The following is a 19,739-nucleotide window of genomic DNA, read 5'->3' on the forward strand; positions in this document are numbered from 1 at the left end:
GTGACCAAAACAATCTTCTCAAACAAAGATCTGACCATGTCATTCCTTGATCAAAAAAGTCACTCATCATCCATAGAGAATTTCCAGTGGTCCTATTCCTATTTCTTCCACAAAATTCTTTTTTTTTTAAGTCTAATTACAACATTTTGAATTCCTCTAGAATATAAATTCCTTTACACACAAATTATTTTTCTTTGTAGCCCTATTCACAGTGTCTTGCATATAAAAAGTTATTTAATAAATTGTGTTACTAAACTAATTCTCTCCTCTTTCACTTTTGGTTTCAGTGGTATTTTCTCAGAATGCATCAATGCTAAAGATATACCTAAATAGCACTACAATAGATATTCTTATTTCTTAATTTTTAATTATTTTGTGTTTGTATTAATATTATAATCATTTTTGCGTTGCATTAATTATTTTTTTTTAAAAACCACTGAAAATCCTCAGCAAAGAAAAAGAAAACCTGAAATCACAACTTCACTGGCTGCTTGCATCATATATGTTTACTTTTTGAATGAATCATGTTAAAAAAAGGGGAAAAATTAAAATGTAGAAATATATAAAATTAAGTAGTTAAAATAAGCTTGCATTGTTTTTCTAGCTATAAGTAGTAAAATATTTAAGATAAAATTAGTGAAAATAAATTGTTAAAAAAAAATTTCAGTTTATCTATATAAAGACATATTCTGAATAAAACTGTTTTCTCTTCCATCTGACCCCTTCTCTCCAGTTGCACAGCAGCTGCCATGGTTCTGTACTAAATACTGTACTGTACTGCAATAAAATCAGTATTTTGCAGCCAGTCTCCTTGACTCAAGTCTGTCTTCATTTCAATTCATCCTCCACAAGGCTACCATGATTTTTGGGGAGCACACATATGGCACAGGAACTAGCGTATTAAGCCTGGAGTCAGGAAGATCTGAGTCCAAATCCAGCTTCAAGATACTTACTTGCTATGTGACCCTGGAGCAAGTCGCCTAATCTGTTTGTTTCAGTTTGCTCAATTGTAAAATGGAGAAAAATAATAATACCACTTTCCTAGGATTGTTGCGAGAACCAAATGAGAGAATGTTTGTAAAATGTTTATCAGTCTTGCTAATATATAACACACACAGACATATACATATATATATATATAAAAGCAGGTGTTTAATAAACACTTATTCTCTCCTTTCTCAACTACAATGGCTTCTTTTTGACTCTTGCTTATCCAATTTCTACAGAACCAGACAACCCTATTTCTCTTTCTTGCTTTGCTGGCCATTCCTCCCCCTCCTCTGAATAACAAATTGGCCTTCTCTGGTCTTACACATGACTCCTTATCTCCCCTGCCTCTTTCCCCTCTCTGAGACTTTGCTCTGGCCAACCCACATATTCACTTAGTCATTTATTTCCACCTTGGAGTGTCTTTCTCTTTAAGATAAAATTCAAGCACCATATTCTGTATGTAAACTTGTCTGATCCTCCCACCTGCTTTCCAAACTACTTTGTAATTAACTACATAGTATTTATGTGTATGTTTCATTTTATATATACACTGCACATTTGTACAGGTACTTTCAACTCAGAATATAAACTTAAGTTTTATTCTTTGTATCTATATCCTTAGCACACAATTCACATAGAGAAGATATTCAATACTTGTAATGACTATTAATGCCTTCCTGAAACTCCTATATTGACTTAAATCATTGTACTTTCACACACAGACACAGACACACACACACACACACACACACACACACACACACACGCGCGCGCGCACACACACACACACACCATCCCTTTACACATATACTCTTCTCTAATTTCTCCTCCCCAATACTTGTATAGGTGTTCTGTTTTAACCTTTTTATACTCCCTCAATCAGTAATTATCATGGCTTTAATTATCATGCAACTGGAGAAGACTTGCAAATTCTCATCACTAGTTCTTAACTCTCACCTATTCTGCAGAGTTCAAAATTTCCTACAGAAATTTCCTAAGGAATATTTCCATTGGTTTCCCTTTCTACATATCTCATTTTTTTCTGGAGTGTCTTCCAGGTTAGAAATTTTGGCATTATTTGCTAATCCCTTTTTCATCTCTTAAAGTATAAAATCACAGGAATATCAAATTGAAATAGACATTAAAGATCATCTAATCCAATCTTACTTTACAAATAAAGAAACCAAGGAAAAGAGATTGGAATGCTTTCCCAGTTTTAGAGCTAATCAGTATCAGAGTCACAATGTTCCATACATTGTCAGAGTTTAATTCAGGGAACAGGAAAAAAAAAATAATTTAAAAATATGACTGTGATATAAAAATTAAAAGGTATCAAGAAAATCTGAGATTATAGGAGAAGGAGAAGAGAAGGGGGAAGAGGGAGGAGAAAAGGTAAAAGGAGACAGACCTCAACAAGCAGAACCTGTTTCCAAATTCCCAAACCATTATGCTGATTGCACTTTATCTGCTCATCTTTATTGCCAACTCCAGTATTTTTTCCCCTTGTCTCCAATTTGCCCTTTCCTCACCAGTATAACTTCCACTACCCTAGTTAAATCTCTTCCTCTTTGCCTATTTCAATAGCCTAAAAGATCTTTGAACTTTCAGTCTCATCCAAATTTGATCTTGCTACTGATAGTAATCTTCCCAAAACTGCTTTCATTAGTGTCATTTTCTTGATCATGCTTAAGAGTATACTTTGAAGAATAAGTTCAATTTTAAACTATAATAATAATGATAATGACAATAGAAACTAATATTTATATATTACTTACCATAGGCACCATGTAAAACACTTCATAATTATTATCTCATTGATAATAACAAAAGCTTTGGGATAAAGCTGATATTATTATTCCCAATTTAGATGAAGAAACTGAGGCAAACAGATTAAGTTACTTTTTCAGTCACAGAGCTATGTAATGTCTAAGGCCTGACTGAATTCAGGCTCTAGGTTGCACAATGTACCCAATACAATAGCTATTCATTTACTTGGACTTTCAAATCAGGCTCTAGGCTGCACAATGTACCCAATACAATAGCTACCCATTTACTTGGACTTTCAAGACATTTCATAAACTAATCCAACTCTGTCTATCAATTCTCATGCTTCAGTATATGTTCAGTATATGGCATATACCCCACTCTAGTTATGATATATGTCTACTTCACTAAACTCAGTTCTCACCTTCAAAAATCAGCTCATGACAATAGCACACCTTCATCCTGTAAAGTTATCCATTTCTTACCTAACTTTCAAAGTCCAACTGAAGGTCTACAATTTCCATCATCAAGTCTTCTGTGACAATTCTAGTTATCATAACAAAATACTTCACAATACTACATGTGTTTCAAATAATTCACCTCTTCATGAGAATCATTTTTATCTCCTCCATAAGATTATCAGCTTCTTGAAGGAGACAGATAAAAAGTTTTATACCTTCTTTTTTCCTCACAAAGCCTAGTAATGCTTCAATAATAAATTCATGGTGATCAAGTAATCTTTCACTTTTTGAATTCTAACTCTAGATTCAGACAACTAAGCTACTATATGCTACTTTCAAAATTATAAATTTGCACCAGAGATAGCTGAGGAATAAAAAAAATGCATTCTTATTAACATCAAAATAATTACAAGGAGGAAATATAAGTAGTATTTGTTTATGGATATTACATATTACATAATACATGGATATTACAAAATATCTTAAAGTGACAAAGTGAGTATTGAGTAGTTAAAAAGTACTATATATATATATATATGTATATATATATACATATATATACACATATATACATATATATATATATATATACACAGAAGGGAGGGGTGTAAATCAAGGCTTTTTAAAAATTCACTTAATTATGAAAACAGAAAAACCTAAAGCAGAAATGAGACACTGTTGTATAATTGATATTCACTCATAAAACAAGTCCAAAAAAGTTAATTGTAAGGATTAACATTTTTCTACTGCAAATTCTCAAAAGAATATTTTCCATTCCCTTTTGTGTCCTATAATTTGAGGTAGTCTTATTATGTGTGCCCAAAATTTCTTTAAAAATTAAATTATGAGTTAAGAAACTCAACAACTGAGTTTAGGTTGCAAAAAATACATTTTAAAATCATTTTTTCAAGTAATAACTAATTTGTCTCCATTCACTACTAAAAACTGTTGAACAAGATTTAAGTTTGATAAATATCAACCTGTCTGTTTAATGATGGAGAAACAAAATCTTTATCAGGCAAATCAGTACGGATGTCAGATTACTCATAAGAATTCACTAGTCTTCAATGGGAGAAGTAGGTTCTACAAAAAATATTTTACAGAATTCACGGAGCAACTTTCAAAAAAACAATCACTAACTGCATCTACTTTTATTTCTATACAATCCTGTGATATTCCAGAAAGTTTTCTTTTCTTTTTTTTTTTTTAAACAGTTTAGGCTTTACTGCAGGATATCTCTGTTCCAGACAAATTCTCTCCAAGTTTTGCAAGGTGTTTTGTAAGCACTATTCTTCCTACTTTATATAACAGGAAACTGAAGAACTTTTGCAAATTGTAAAGTGCTAAATCAATGCAAGCTATTGTTTTTTACTATTGTAACAATAAGCAAAGAATTCTTCTTTGTAGAAAATAAACTTTTAAGTGATATGCAGAGAAACAAGCTGAGGATGGGGAGTAATGGAATCATTTCTAAGTTAGGAGTAAAAATACTGCATACGTTAGCTTACTAGAATCTATTATGTAAGCAATCACCTACCCACCACACATTAACTATTATATTGGAAACTTAAAGGTTTGTAAATAACACAGAGCATAATGAATCAAAAGTAATGGGTACATTTGGCACAAACAGAAAATCTGAGGATTTTAAATAAAGTTGAATAGTTACTTATTCCACAGAAATCCTAGTCTTAGGCCTCATCATGGCTGGACAAATATGATTTGTCACTTGGACCATTCTAAAACCTTTCCATTCTGATAGAACCCAATGTCTCCTGACTCCCATTTTAAGATCTTACAATAAGGGAAAATCAAAGCAAATTAGAACAATCCTAAGGTTTCACCTCACAACAAACTGTCAAAGATGACAAAAGATGACAATTGTCATAGTTTTAAAGAATATGGTAGGACAGATAATGAATGATGCAGGAATTATGCAAATAAAGTGGCTAATATGATTTTGACCCAGATTTTCCAGAGCTAAGCATGGAGCTAAAGGTCAATGACCAAAAAAAAAAGGAAAGGAAAGGGAAAAAAAAAAGGCTCCAGTAGTCTCTCAACCAACAATAAACGCATAAGTTTAAATGTATACAGAAGGGCAAAATACTGAGCTACAGGCTGGTTCTTGCCCTCAGGAAGATTACAGCCTACAAGCGGAAACAACATAAAAACAATTATGTACAAACAAAACTTGAACAGGCTAAAAGGGTGGCCAGAGTCAGCAGAGAGTGGTCAGAATTTTACTTGGAGAATAAACAGACAAAAGTTTGTGCAATGTTGTGCATAGAGGGATTACATTGTAACAAGAATGGAAAAATGGGAAGGCATCAGGTTGTAAGAGAAAAAGGTCAGGAAATGAAAGACTGAAGATCCAGACTAGCAGCTGAAGCAGCACAGTCACCTAGGAAGGGCACCATAAGAGAGCAGTATCACCAAAACCTAAAGAGGAGAAAGCATTGGAAGAGAATGAGAGGGTGATCAACAGCAGTAAAATATTTGTGACAGTACTTTTTTGTAGAAGCAAAGCAAAGGAAACGAAAGATCTCCACCTTATGGAAAATGACTACACAGATTGTAGTAAGAGAATGTAAAAGGACATCACTGTGCTGGTCAGAAAAGATGAATACGAAGACACATAATGCAATTTAACAAGAATTGATATAAAAGTATTATACAAGCCAAGAATTGATGTAAAGTGGTATACACAAAGTCAGGAAAATTATGTATGAATGTAAATATCACTATAAAACAAAGATATTTGTTGCAAAACTATTTTAAAAAAAAAAAAAGATGTGGCTCTAAAGAACAACTGGAAGATATCTCATTTCTTTTGTTGTGATGGTGGCAATTGGGGTCAAGTGACTTGCCCAGGGTCATACAGCTAGGAAATAGTAAGTGTCTGAAATGAGATTTGAACTCAGGTTCTCCTGACTTCAGGGCTGGTGCTCTATCTACTGTGCCACCTATCTGCGCCAAGATAGTTCACTTCTATCTAACCTCTTAGAGATAGGGGATACAATGATTTTTTTTTTGGATGTACTGATCAGTTCTGTGGTTTTATTTCTCTTTTTCTCTTTTATTTACTTTTCTAATAAAAGTTTTGTTACAAGGGGAATTAGAGTTCCCCCTCTGGGAGGGGGGAAAGAAATAATAATAGATAAGGGGTAATTAAGTAATTTCTTAAAAATATAAAAATTCATTTTTGAAAATAAACAAGAAATGGAAACTTCTTAATGGAGCATTTCTTTATCTCCCCAGAGTATAATATAGTTTCTGGCAGGAAAGTAAGGATTTTCACAAATGCTTGCTGAGTGACTCCAAATTCAGCATTCTTACAATATTACAAAAGAGAAAATCATAGCTGCCAAGTATTTTGTCTATGGTGACCCAAGAAAGAGACAGAAAAATACAAAAAAAGGTTCTTAATTTTGCAGAGTCCCTTTCTCCTTCCACATGACAACAGAGGAGGGAAAGATAAAGCAAAAGATTGTATAAATACTCATAATGTTCTTTGATTATCTGGAAACATTTATCTGCTGAAGTTCGTTTTTTTATCTTTGTTCAATAACTACAGGCTAGATGCCTGTATCACACACATGCTGACATTGTGAAGTTAAGACAAAGGGGTACAACAAAGAAAGCATCCACTTTGAAATCAGAAGCCTTGGGTTTTATATCTTGCCACTTCTACCATCGGTTTGGTGGTCAGCAATCACTTACCTACCCTCCTGGCTCTCGCATGTAAAACAAGAATCTGGACTAGTCAGCCCTTAGTCCACTCAAGCAGTACAACCCCACTGAGTGTGGAACATGAAGCAAAAAAAGGCAAAGTTGTTGGAGTTCTTCTTCTCCCATGCGTAAAAAGACAACAACAATCATCATTTCAAGAGACATGAGATCATCTCTCCTCCTAAATGATGATTTTTTATAAACAAGCATCTCACATAAGGAAAATTATAGTTTATGTATTAGCATGGTTCTAAGGGAAGGAGGAGGGGAGAAATTCTCTTTTTTTCTATTTTCTATAAAATGAGAGGATTTGATAGATGATCTCCAAAACTTAACATGCTTCAGAAATAGGAGTCAGGAGATCCTTGGGATTATAATCTCTGCTTTTTAGCTGTGTGAATTCTGGGTAAGAGCACTCTTCTAACAGGACAGGGGGTAGGCCAGGTGCTGTGAAGATTCCTTCTGGTTCCATAATTATTAACTCACCAGCCTCTAATCTTAACCCTCCCTTGCTTCTGAACAGATACATTAATAGCAAAAACAACGCTAAGGATGACTTCAGGCCTGATCTCAATCTAGGTTTATCAGAGCAAATAACTTGGAATCAAAAGATCTGAGTTCAAATTCCTGCTCCAATTGTTAACTGTGGGACCACAAGAAAGTCACTTCACCTCTGAGAACCAATTTCCTCAACTATAAAACAGTGACTCCTTCAAGGTACCTATGAAATGTAAAACAATTGGAAAGTACTAAAGAACTACTTAAATGTCAGCTATCAAATGGGAAACTAAATGCTTTTTAAAGGACTATATAAATGTAAGCTGTTATGAACATAAAAACATTTTAAACAGATTTATGATTGACATGCAGCCTATATATTGGAGCCTTTAAATAACCTACACTCCCCTCTCCCCCAACACACAAAATCATTTTCTTTCCCTCTAACTTTCAGTTTTTCCTTATTTACTGGCCCATTCTCTACTGCTTACATTCCGTTTTCCTTCATTCTAAAACAAACAAATAAAACAAAAAAACCTAGACTTTATATTATCTTATATAATCTATTCCTTTTTTTTTTTACAGCCCAATATCTAGAATAAGCATAAAAATCCCTTGCTTCCTCTCTCGTAATTTTTTATTTACATTTACATATGAACTTAAACACGAACATTTCAATATATAAAGAACATAGGCAGCATATGAAACTGTGAGCCTTTTTTTTTAACATAATCATATTTACATCAAAAATTTAAAAAATAAAAAACATTTAACATAGTAGTGATATGTGACCTAGTTTGAACAGGCTTCTTTTTCCTTTCTATGTGCTTTTAAAATGTTTTATGTATTCAACCCTTCCATTACCAAAATAGGAGTCTTTTTCTTTCTTTCTTTTTTGCTAAGCTATGTAAGTGGCCTTGCCTAGGATCACAAGGTAAGTAAATGCTAAGTACCTGAGATCTAATTTGAACTCAGATCCTTCTGATTTCAGGACCAGTGCTCTATCCACTGTGCCATCTAACTGCCCCTAAAAGCCTTTTCTTGTAACAAATATAATCAAGCAAAACAAATCAACATATTGACCACATCTGAAAATGTCTGTCTCCTATATATCCCTAATATATCAATTAATAGCATGTTTGATCATTAGTCTTATAAGGTCATGAATGGTCAATAGCTATACCAATCAGAGTTCTAGTCTATCAAAACTGTTTTCCTTTACATTGTGATCACTGTGTAAATTGTTCTAGTTTTTTTTTTTTTTTTTTTTTAAATTTCCTTCTGTATCGGTTCATTCATATCTTCTAGGATTCTCTAAATTTTTTAACATTTAAAAAAAAAATTGTTTAACAGTATTCCATCACATCTATATACCACAATTTGTTAAGTCATTTTTCAATTAATGGCTATCTTTCACATCTCAGTTTTCTGTAGTCTTCCAATTTCATTCAATTGAAATTGCTTTCTCCAAAGTGACCAGTGACCAAGGATCTTTTATTTGTCAAATCCAATGGCCTCTTTTCAATCTTCAACCTTCTCTGCATTTTGGTGGATAGAATGCTGGGCCCAGAGTCAGGAAAACTCAAGTTCAAATCTAGCTTCAGATACTTTTTAGCTATGTGTTCCTGGGTAAGTCTCTTAACTGCCTCAACTTCCTCATGTGTAAAATGGGCAGAAAGAAAAAGCAAACCATGGCAGTATCTTTGCCAAGAAACTTCATATGAGATGATGAAGTGTTAGACATGACTGAAAATGACTGACCAACACAGATATGTTGTAAGGGTCAAATGAGATAACAATTAAGTTCTCGGTATCGTATTTGAAAAGGGGAAAGAAGAGAATAATTTTAATCATGATGTACTATCTCTCTTTCACCTCCTCTTCTTTCAACCTTCAAGACTATTCATTCATTTCCTATGTTCAGCAATAAATTGACTCCAAGATTCTGAAACTTCTCTCTCCAAAGTTACATCTCCTAATTGCCACATCTGATGGCCTTTTCTCAATTTTCACATTTTTTGGTAGCCTTCAACACTAAACTAAAACCACTTCTTTTTTGCTACTCTCTTCTCTCTAAATTTTCTTCTTTGTCCTGATTCTCCTGACAGCTCTTTGTTGGTTTCCTTTATTGATCTTTATCCAGAGGTCATGTTCAATAACCATGGCCAATTTGGGCCCTCTTCTACTATTCCAATTCATGATGAATAATGTTGGATATAATTATCATGTCTTTGTTTCTCAAATCTACTTACCCAGTGCTAACCTCTCTGCAATCTCCCAATTCCAACTGCATATAAGACAACTCAAAACACAACATTTTCAACATGAACTCACCATCTTTCCTCCCAACCAAACCCTCTTTCTGTTCCTAACTTACCTACTATGACTGAGGGAACCACCATTCTCCTTGTCACAAGCTTACAACCTGGATGTTATGTCCAATTCCTCAACTCTCCCTCACTCCCTATACCCACTGTGGTAAACCTTAATTCTCACATATGACTACTTCTCTCCTCTGACACTCTCCACCACTCTTCTTCATGCCTGGTCTACTGGGATAGCCAGCTGATTACTCCCCTTGCCACAAGTGTCTTCACTCCAGTCCATTGTCAAATATTGTCAAATAGATCTTCCTAAATTATAGATCTAGCCATGTCACTCCCAATCAATAAACTCTATTAGCTCTCTATCACCTCCAAGATCAAATTTAAATTCTGTCTGGTGTCTGAAACCCTTTGAATCTTAGTAACTTGCCCCTTATTCATTTCTAGTCCCAACTAAAATCTCCTTTCTATAAGAATAAAAAAAGAAAAATCTCCAATTCCTTCCTCTCTCTCTCTTAATCTTAGTGACTTTCCTATTAATTATTTGCAATTCACCCTGTATATAGCATATTTACACATAGTTATCTACATATTGTCTCCTTCAATAGACTTGAGTTCCTGGAGTGCATAAACCAATTTTTGCCTCTTTTTTTTATCTCCAATATATATTATAGTGTCTGGTACAAAGTAGGTAATTAATAAATGTTAATTGACTGAGTAGGTAGCCTTCCCTTCTCTCTTGGTGAACTCATCAACTCCTATTGGTTCAATTATTAATCTCTATAAAGATTATTATTATAAGAGGGGCAGCTAGGTGGCACAGTGGATAGAGCACTAGCCCTGAAGTCAGGAGGACCTGAGTTCAAATTTGACCTCAGACACTTAACATTTCCTAGCTGTATGATCCTGGGGGCAAATCACCTAACCGCAATTGCCTGGAAAAAAAATTTACTATTAGAACTACAAATTCAGCCCTAGGTTCTCTTTTGAACTCTTGCATCACTAACTGCATATTGGCCATTTTCAACTAGCATCTTCAATTTAACACTAAAACTGGATTCATTACCATTCTCTCAAAGTAATGTTCCTTTTTAAAACTGCTCTGGTATTGTCAAGTCAAGAAGCATTTATTAAGTCTCTATGTGCCAGCCACTGTGCCAAGCACTGGGAATACAGAGAAGTAAAAGAACTCCTGTCTTCTTCAAGGGGCTCAAAATCTAATATGGGAAACAACTACGTACACATAAGATATAGATCAACAGATATATCTACATATGTATCTATTTATCTAACTTGACATAATTTCAGAAGGAAACTAATACACTTTCCCTAAGAGGGAATCAAGAAAAGCTTCCTGCAGAAGGAGAAACTTTAGCTGAGATTTGAAGAAAGTTAGGAAAGCCAGGAGGTGAAGGTAAAGAAGGACAGCTTTCCAGGCATGGAGAAAAGCGAGTGAAAATGTGTTTGATGCCGAGTGAAATGAGCAGAACCAAGAGAACATTGTACATAAGAACTTGGATCTTTTCAAGCCCATTCCAATAGACTTGGGATGTAAAGTTCCATCCACATCCAGAGAGAGAACTATGGAGACTAAATATGATTTGATGTAGATCAAAGCACAGTATTTTCACATTATTTTGTTTTTGTTGTTTGCTTATTTTTCTTTCTTGTGGTTTTTTTCCCTTTTGTTCTTTTTGTTTGTTTTTGCATAGCATGATGAATATAAAAACATATTTAGAAAAACTGCACATGTTTAACCTCTATTAGACTGCTTGCTGAGGGCAAAAAGAGGTAGGGGAGGAGGGAGAAAAATTTGGAACATAGTTCTGCAAGGACTGAAAGATATCTTTGCATGTATTTGAAAAAATAAATGCTATTGAGAGGAAGGAAGGAAGGAAGGAAGGAAGGCAGGCAGGCAGGCAGGCAGGCAGGCAGGAAGGAAGGAAGGAAGGAAGGACTGATGAGTACAAAGAACAGCAAAAAAGTCAGTACTATTATGCTCCAGATCCCTGGATCATTAAGAGTAGATAAAAGGGAGTATAAAATACAAAAAGCCTGAAAAGTAGTTAAGCAGAACATCATCTCTTTCCAGTTACTCAGGTTCACACTCTTCATTTCATGCTCCATTCATCATTCTTCTTCAACAATATTCAATTATATCCAAGCATTTGCCAAGTCTAATCCATTCCACTTCTACCACAGCTCTCACATCCATCTTCTCTTTATTCACATGCTTGTGCTTTTATTCTAGCTTGAGCTTACCTGGATTAGAGAAAGAGTCTAAAAGAATTTTTTACAAGTTTATACAGAAAACAACTAGGAATCTCCATTTCATACTGCTTGTTTTTATTAAAGTATGTAACAAATTCTACATGTTATCCACAAAATTGTTCTGTTTGTTTTTGCTTCCAACTGACTTTCCTTTTGTCCTCTTTGGTGTATTTAAAAAAAAGTTTCAATAGCTCTCTTATTTTTGGCATCCTAATCATATAATTACACATTTAAAAAAAAGCCAAGAAAAGCTCAAAAAATTCAATTTTTTTGTTTTAACTTTCTAGTTATTTTCCCCTATGATTTCACATCTTGATGTCTGACTACATTATGAGATTTCTCAAAGGCAGAAGGCAAGCAAATAATGGAAATATTTTTCAACTAGCCATTTTCAACTAGCATAGTTGCATAGTCAATTTAAGCTTTTCAAAAAGCCTAATCAAATCCATTAAAAAAGACAATAAATAACTCAAGTATCATGAGATTGCTGGTGATATTATTATACTCAACAGCCAACTGATTTAAAATCAAAAATCAATGGGCAAAAATAAATATTTTCAAGGAGGCTCAGGATTTGGGTATTTATTTAGCAGGACGGTAGCAGACAGCTTCAAAACCAGGAAGACGTGGGGTTCAAGTCTACTTTTGCTCATAGTGATCCTATGAAAATTTATCATTTAGCCTCTTCGAATCATAGGTAATTTAAGACTATAAATATCTGAGAAGATACTGGATTTGCACTGGTAATGAAATCACAGATCCAGCCCATATTCCCTTTAGTATCTTTACAGAAATACATGAAAAGAATAAGTCACTAAAATTCTGGCTAGTTAAGCATCAAAGTCATAAGACAGAAAGGTCTAAAAATAAATAAATAAATGAAACTTTAAAACAACTTAAAAGTGGCAAGCAAATTTTTGATTTCTAATGAAAAGAATGCTAGATTTGGAATCAGATGATGTGTTAGTATGATGAGTATAAATAACTATTCTCAAGTATTTTCCCCTACTTGGGCCTCAGTTTCCCTAATAATAAGATGAAGGGACTGGATTTAACAATCTCTAATATTCTTCCAATCTAAAATATTTATCCTATGACACAGGAAGGTATTTATCAATTTTAAAAATGTATACACACACACACACATACACAGGATTCTCTGCCTACAACTAATAAATTTCTAATAAAGTTCTGAAACCATAGAAAACTGAAAATTCTATACAAAGGGGGAAAAAAGAGAAGGAGGGGAAAGAGTTAAGACTGTCATAATAGCTCACATTTATATATTACCTTTGGGGCTTACAAAACTCTTTCCTAATAATTACTGTGAGATAGATAGTAAATTAAGTAATTTTCCTATAATCACACAATTAATAAATGTCAAAGCTGGATCCATAATTCAAGTCTTCAGACACTGAATCCAGTACCGCTCTATCTCCTTGCCTTTCCAAGAAAACTAGGCTCATACAAAGCATAAGTATATAAATAAGGATACTTTTTATTGTCTGAATACCATACATCAAAAAAAAAAAAAAAAAAAAAAAGCAATTCAATAGAAATTAGAATAGAAAGAAAGAAAAGCTTACCCTACAAAGACATCTCTTTCTAAAACATTATGGCTCTTAGGGCTAGAGGAAAAACTCTGAGTGACCAAGGTTAAGTCACAAACTTTCTGGACCTCATTCATAAAATAAAAGGGCTGAGATGGTCTCTAATCTAGCACCTATTTCTCTGTGAGAGGAAACAATAAAAATGAACAAGATTATAACACGTATAAATAAAGAACATAGTTTTGTTGTTGTTGTTGTTGTTGTTTTTTCCTGCAAACTGTTATGTGAAATTAGTTTTAGGGGGAAAGTTCTATGACTTCTCCCAGTGGGTAATATTGTATCAAATTTATGTATCAAATCAGTGATATAGGCAGAAAATTAAAAAATAAAAACAAAATAAACCAAGAACATAAGATTTACTAAGAGAAATATTTGTTATATGCCTTCAAAGCTGTCATCAGAAAGTACAAAGTCCTCTAATGACTAGTTCTTTGCAGATTTCATTGGCAACCTAATCCTAGAATCATGAATATTATTGGGAATGACAATTCTGTTTCTCTTTGAACTCAGGAAAAGTTTTGGAACATTTTGCTTTTTTTTTTTTTTCTTACCAAAACTCTGCATATTTCCTCTTTTCTCCCCAAAACACATTGGGAGACAAACAAGACAAAACGAATAATAACCTGAACAATCCTTTATTCAATGGTTCTATAAGCTTAAGTAGGGTAATTTGTTAGGTTACTATAAAAGGATGGTCAAATTGTTTAGTATCTCCCAATTTTGCCAATCCAAAAAAACAAGCCAAAAAAAAAAATCTCAAAACCTACCAAATATTTTCTTTTGCTAATAAATTTTTAGGCTTTTACTTAAAATTTTAATTCAAAACTATTATCTTTTATAGTTGAATGGAAACTTCAGAAATATGGAAAATAGCATTAGTGGACTCAGTTCTTAAATTCCAGGCCAACTTTTCTCCTGCAATCTAGCAAGCTAGCTCTCTTCTCACTATAGTTTTTGTGCATTTAGGAAATAAGTTTTAATAATGGCAAAAGAAAAGGCAAATTAAGACTTTATTCAATGCTAGACTATCCATAAAAATGAGAGGATGATTAATTTAAGTCTGAAGAGGATTGGAATAATTTTGACTTCTAGTTATAACTCCCTTACTCAAGTTTTTTTGTTTTTTGAAGTTGTTATATCAAAACTGAAGACTAAATTTCAACTCTTCTAGCCACCTATTTTAGAAGGCAGTAATTGAGTAGCAAATTGACAGAAAATAAAGGGCTACACAGCCAACAAACTAGGTAATCAGCCCATGAACTGACTGAGTTGGCTATAAATGATTTTTTTTTTAATGGGAAGTGCACATTTCTAGATATAGAACTACTAAAACTTTGATAAACAAATGATAGCTGAAGAAGGGTTGGAGTAAAAAGTAAAAGACAACTGTCTCTTCTTTATTTCAACTCCCCAAGAAGAAATTTTTGTTTTATTTTCTATACCCTTTTAGTGTTCAAAAATCTTCAGACTCCCAATAATATTAGAAATTTTACAAATATATGATGACCTTTCAGAAACTGTATTTTTTTTTCCATAACAAGTAATGGTATTTTTACCCTAACACTGTTACTGACTTACATTATGAAATATCTTCCATATTCACTGATAGCTCTCTGTCTCTCTCCCTCTCCCCACCCCCATCTCCCTACCCTTCTTTCCCTCTCATTTTGAATTCTTTGGGGAGGGTTAAAAACATAGAACAAGATTTCCAAGAACACCAGAAAAAACTTGTACTTAGTTGACTCTAGAAATCAAGAGGCATTTATTAATTATCAAATATTTATTATGCATCAGGGCACACTGTTATGTGATGGGCAATACAAAGAAAAAAGCAACATGCCATAATTTATATAGATATACTATAACACTTTTTCAATGAGATCTGCAGCTACTTGAAAGAGACCAGTCTAACAATCTACACAAGAAAAACTAAATGGATGATGAATAATTGCTATACCCCACATTTTGAGATGCCCTGAGATCAAAAACCCACTGAATGAAATCTTAATGAAGCCCCTGCTGGGCTAGGAACTGAAGAAAGACAACAGAAGGACTTTATTACAGAAACTACATAATTTTCTCAATAATACCAATATAATCCTCCATGCAACCTCTCATTTCATCTTTTATCACCAATATTTCCAATGATGCTATATTGTAAGAAGGCATGACTGAGTTGTGACCTATTGGGGAAATATCAAAAATTAATGAGCTCCTAGGCCCACTTAAGTATTCAAGCACAATGGTACATTAGAAAAAGAGTTCTGAGTATGAAGCCATTTAAGAGCTAAGTGATCTTGGACAGAAGCTGCTAGATGGTGCAGTGAATGGAGCACCAGTCCTGGCCTTAAGAAGACATCTTCCTGAGTTCAAATCAAGCCTTAGACACTTATTAGCTCTGGGGCTGGGCAAGTCACTTAACCCTATTTTCCTCAGTTCCCTCACCTGTAAAAATGAGCTGGAGAAAGAAATGGCAAATCACTCTAGTACCCTTGCCAAGAAAACCACAACAGGGTTAAAAAGAGTAGAAGATGACTGAAATCGATGAACAACAATGACCTTGGGTCACTTAAAATCCTAAAATCTCAATTTCCTCAACAGTAAACTGAAAGAATTGGATTTGATGACTAGAATATGAAGTTTCCCTACTTTGTTCCTATGAACCTTATCTGATCAAAATACATACATACATACATACATCATAAAAGGGCAGTATGAGTAATAGGAACCAGAAAAATTATTGATTGAATTTCGAGTCCTCAAAAAATATGATCCCTGAAAATGTGAAGCCACATAAATTAACATTAAGGAATACTTCTGAAAATATTCCTTTAGCTTCCAGGTAATAGGCCACCGATCCTGGCCAGTCCTTCACATCACACCAAGTGTCACTTTTGAACTAAAAAAGCTTTTCAGGACAGAAAGTAAACAAAGATTTTCCAAAAAATCGCCAAACGCTATAAAAACGCCGGGTGCCTCGTATTTAACACCCGTGACAGCTTCTAATCTTTAAACCTCCCATCCGGATTGTGGTCAAGTCAACAAACCTTACTTATTAAGTGCCTACTATGTGCCAGGCACTGTGCTGAGAGCACACAAAGAAAAATTGAAACCAAGCTCAAGGAGGGCTGCTTTGGGAGGTGGCCTTCAACTCCACTAAAAGCCCCCTGGGACTGTGGACGTCCGGCAAGGTGCGCGAGCCCTTCTTTCGGCACCACGCTTCAGAGCCCGTGGCCACGCTCAAGCACTTTCTGATTCCAGCTCCCCAAGGACCTTCTCCCCCCCCGCCCCAACTCTCCTGCCCGGGAGATGCAAACACGGCATCTCCGCACCCAGCAGCCGGGGCGGAGCGCTCCGTGACCAGACGAGTTCGAGGGAGCGGGGAGGCTCTCGGGGGCAGTCCGAGGTGTGGGGCTGGGGCCACTCACCAGACCAGGGAGCAGAGGAAGAGGCAGGAAACCAGGGCCAAGGCCCGCCGGTACTTCTTCATCTTCTCCTCCTTCTTCCCCCGGCCGGAAGGCGGCACATCGTCTCCGCAGCCTCGGCTGCCGGGGCCAAGATGGAGGAGTCCGAGCTGGAGTCGGAGTCGGAGCCTAAACAGGAGCTGGGGCAGGAGCCGGAGGAAGGGACCGAGAGAGCCGAGGGCGGCGACGCCGCTAGCGGCCGGGAGAGGCGGGAGGGGACTGCGCCCGCGCCGCCCTCTCCCGTGGACTGACAGGCACGGACTGAGGGGCCGCTCAGGGTAGGGGGCGTCGGGGGACGGCTGCTGCTGGGGCTGAGTCTGCTGTTGCTGCTGGGGCCGCTGTTGCCGCCGGCTCACCCGCACCCGCCTCCTCCAGCCGCCGCCACCGCCGCCGCTGCCCCATATCCCCCCCGCCCGCCCAGAGCCTCGCTCCGTGCTGCTCGCGACCAACGGCTGCTCTGTAAGCCACTCGCACCAGCCAATCGCCAGCGCGGCCGTGACACCTCACGCGCCGCTGAGCTGGAAGGAGACACGTCACTCACCTCCACTCCCACCTCCACCAACCTCAGCAGAGACCACGCCCCCTCATACGTCTCCACTCCTCCCAGAGAGAGGGCGGGGCGGGGGAGGGAACAAAGAGCCGAGTCGGGAAACGTTATCCATCGCTCCGCCCATCCCTTCCGTCGTCTTCAGTTATTGGTTCAAATTCAGGAAGTCCTGGAACCCTCGGACTTGACACTCGTTTTCTGATAACGTCCGGTCCATCTCTACACCGCCTTAGTTTCCGCGCAAAGCCTGCTGGGAGTTGCAGTTTTCTTCCTTCACACCCTCGCTCCATTTCCTAGCGGCTGGAATGCACGGTTTCGGCGTCTCCCTTTGTATCCCCAAAGAATATGAAAAAACTTGCCAAATACAATTTCCATTTTACTAATTAGTAGATTTCTGATCAATTTTTTTTTCTAATTCATTTTGCAAGAAGCAGGGAAACCAACACGAATGCAAGCTTAACTCGAATAGCTAATTACTGTTTATTTCTAAAAATTAAAGTATCCTGAAGGGCAAGTCCGTCGGGCTGAGTTTTGATTGGCTGGCAGAGGGAGACGTCACACGAGATTATCCTCTCTTGATTGGGTAGATGGAAAAGCCCCTGGCTTTGCCGGCATCCTAGGGGGATTTCCCCAGTCCCGGTTTAGTTGTGGAGAATTCTGATTCTTAGTTTGACCGGACTTCGTGGGGCTCTTGAGGCTGCTTGCCCCCTCCCTCTCATCCTATCTTTTTATCCCACGCATTTCACTTGATAGTCGTGGAGGAGCCAGTGGCCCTTTAGTGCGTTATGGTCATGGTCTGGTCGTGCTTTCCCAGGACGGACTTTTTGACTCCAGAAAAGTTATTATCAACCAGGGACATGTGATCCTGGAATAGTGTTCACCTCAAGTTGGAGTGCTAAAAAAGAAGGGCCTCTTTCCCCCCACCCCCCAAGCCTGTACCTGTGGTATGGTGAAAAAGTATTGGATCGATGTCTCCAGAACTCTGGGTTTCCAATCCTGTCCATGTTGCTTACTGGCTGTATAACCTTGAGCTAGTCACTTAACTCCACAAAATTTCCTTCTTTGTAAAACGAGTGAATTGGACTAGATATATCCTAAAATGAAATTTCCTAACAGATTTAAAAAGAAGCTCACCTTACGCGCCAGAATTTTCACTGCCCCAGAATTTTTTGTTTTGTCTGCCTAAGGGCACCTAACAGAAATGGGAGTGTCTTTTCCTTGGGGAAATCCACATTCACACGTTTGGAAACATTTGGTGTTATCAAAAAAAACACTAAACCCAGGGGTCAAAAGACCCTAATTTTTTCTTTCTTTTCTGGACCTTCACTTTTAGAACGATTTGTTCTTGGCAAATGACAACTCAAGTGCTGTACTTTTCAGGATAGGAACATTTATAAGATCTCTTTGGGTCTTTAAGAGTCGATGAAATATATGCATCCTCCAATAGTTTCCTTTGATAGCTAACCTGGGAACTGAAATCAGTCGATTAGCATTTAATGTACCAGGAAGACTGAAAAAAGTCAAAAAACAAACTCTCTGCCTTCAAAGAACTTAACGTAGGAAAGTTCCATGATTTAACATTTTGTGGAAAGTAGTTCTACCAAAAAAAAAAAAAGTGGAAAAGGGGTACAGGGAAGATAAAAAATGAATGGAGATTTATGGAACACTAAAGAAAGATTGTTTTGAATTAAACAAAAACTTATGTTTCACGTTTGAAAATGCAAAGCTATAATTGCAAGTATGAGAAAGGTGATAGACTGGTAAGACTCTCAGTCTTGTAGTCTAACCAAGAAAATTGACTTGGTCTCAAATTGCAGCTCTGCTAGTACAATTGGGTTAACTTGTGTTACTCAACTAAATATTCTCAGGACTCATTTTCTCCACCAAAAAATGGGAGATCTTCTATCTCTATCTAGATCCTGTAACTGCTGATGAGTATAAAGAAAGGTAAATTTGGAGAGTACCTAGTTTTTTTTTCATCAAAGCTTTACATGATTATTAGTACCAATACTTTGGATAGAAAAATCCCTACAAATGTTTTGGGGGATTTGTTTATTTTTAAGTAGGAGAAAACCTTCACA

The 19,739-nt window shown here is 36.3% G+C and overlaps 1 protein-coding gene across 1 annotated transcript in view; it reads right to left on the bottom strand.

Moving 5' to 3' along the window:
* Positions 1-18,033, bottom strand: part of SUCO (SUN domain containing ossification factor) — an 84,342-nt gene extending 66,309 nt beyond the window's left edge. The window contains exon 1 of the mRNA XM_051998943.1: positions 17,076-18,033. Within this exon, the coding sequence (XP_051854903.1) occupies positions 17,076-17,137 (62 nt within the window). The 5' untranslated portion in view covers positions 17,138-18,033. The remainder of the gene's footprint in view (positions 1-17,075) is intronic.
* Positions 18,034-19,739: the final 1,706 nt, after the last annotated feature.

This window comes from Antechinus flavipes, chromosome 4 (genome assembly GCF_016432865.1).
Source record: "Antechinus flavipes isolate AdamAnt ecotype Samford, QLD, Australia chromosome 4, AdamAnt_v2, whole genome shotgun sequence".
In the NCBI taxonomy this organism is placed as follows: domain Eukaryota; kingdom Metazoa; phylum Chordata; class Mammalia; order Dasyuromorphia; family Dasyuridae; genus Antechinus; species Antechinus flavipes.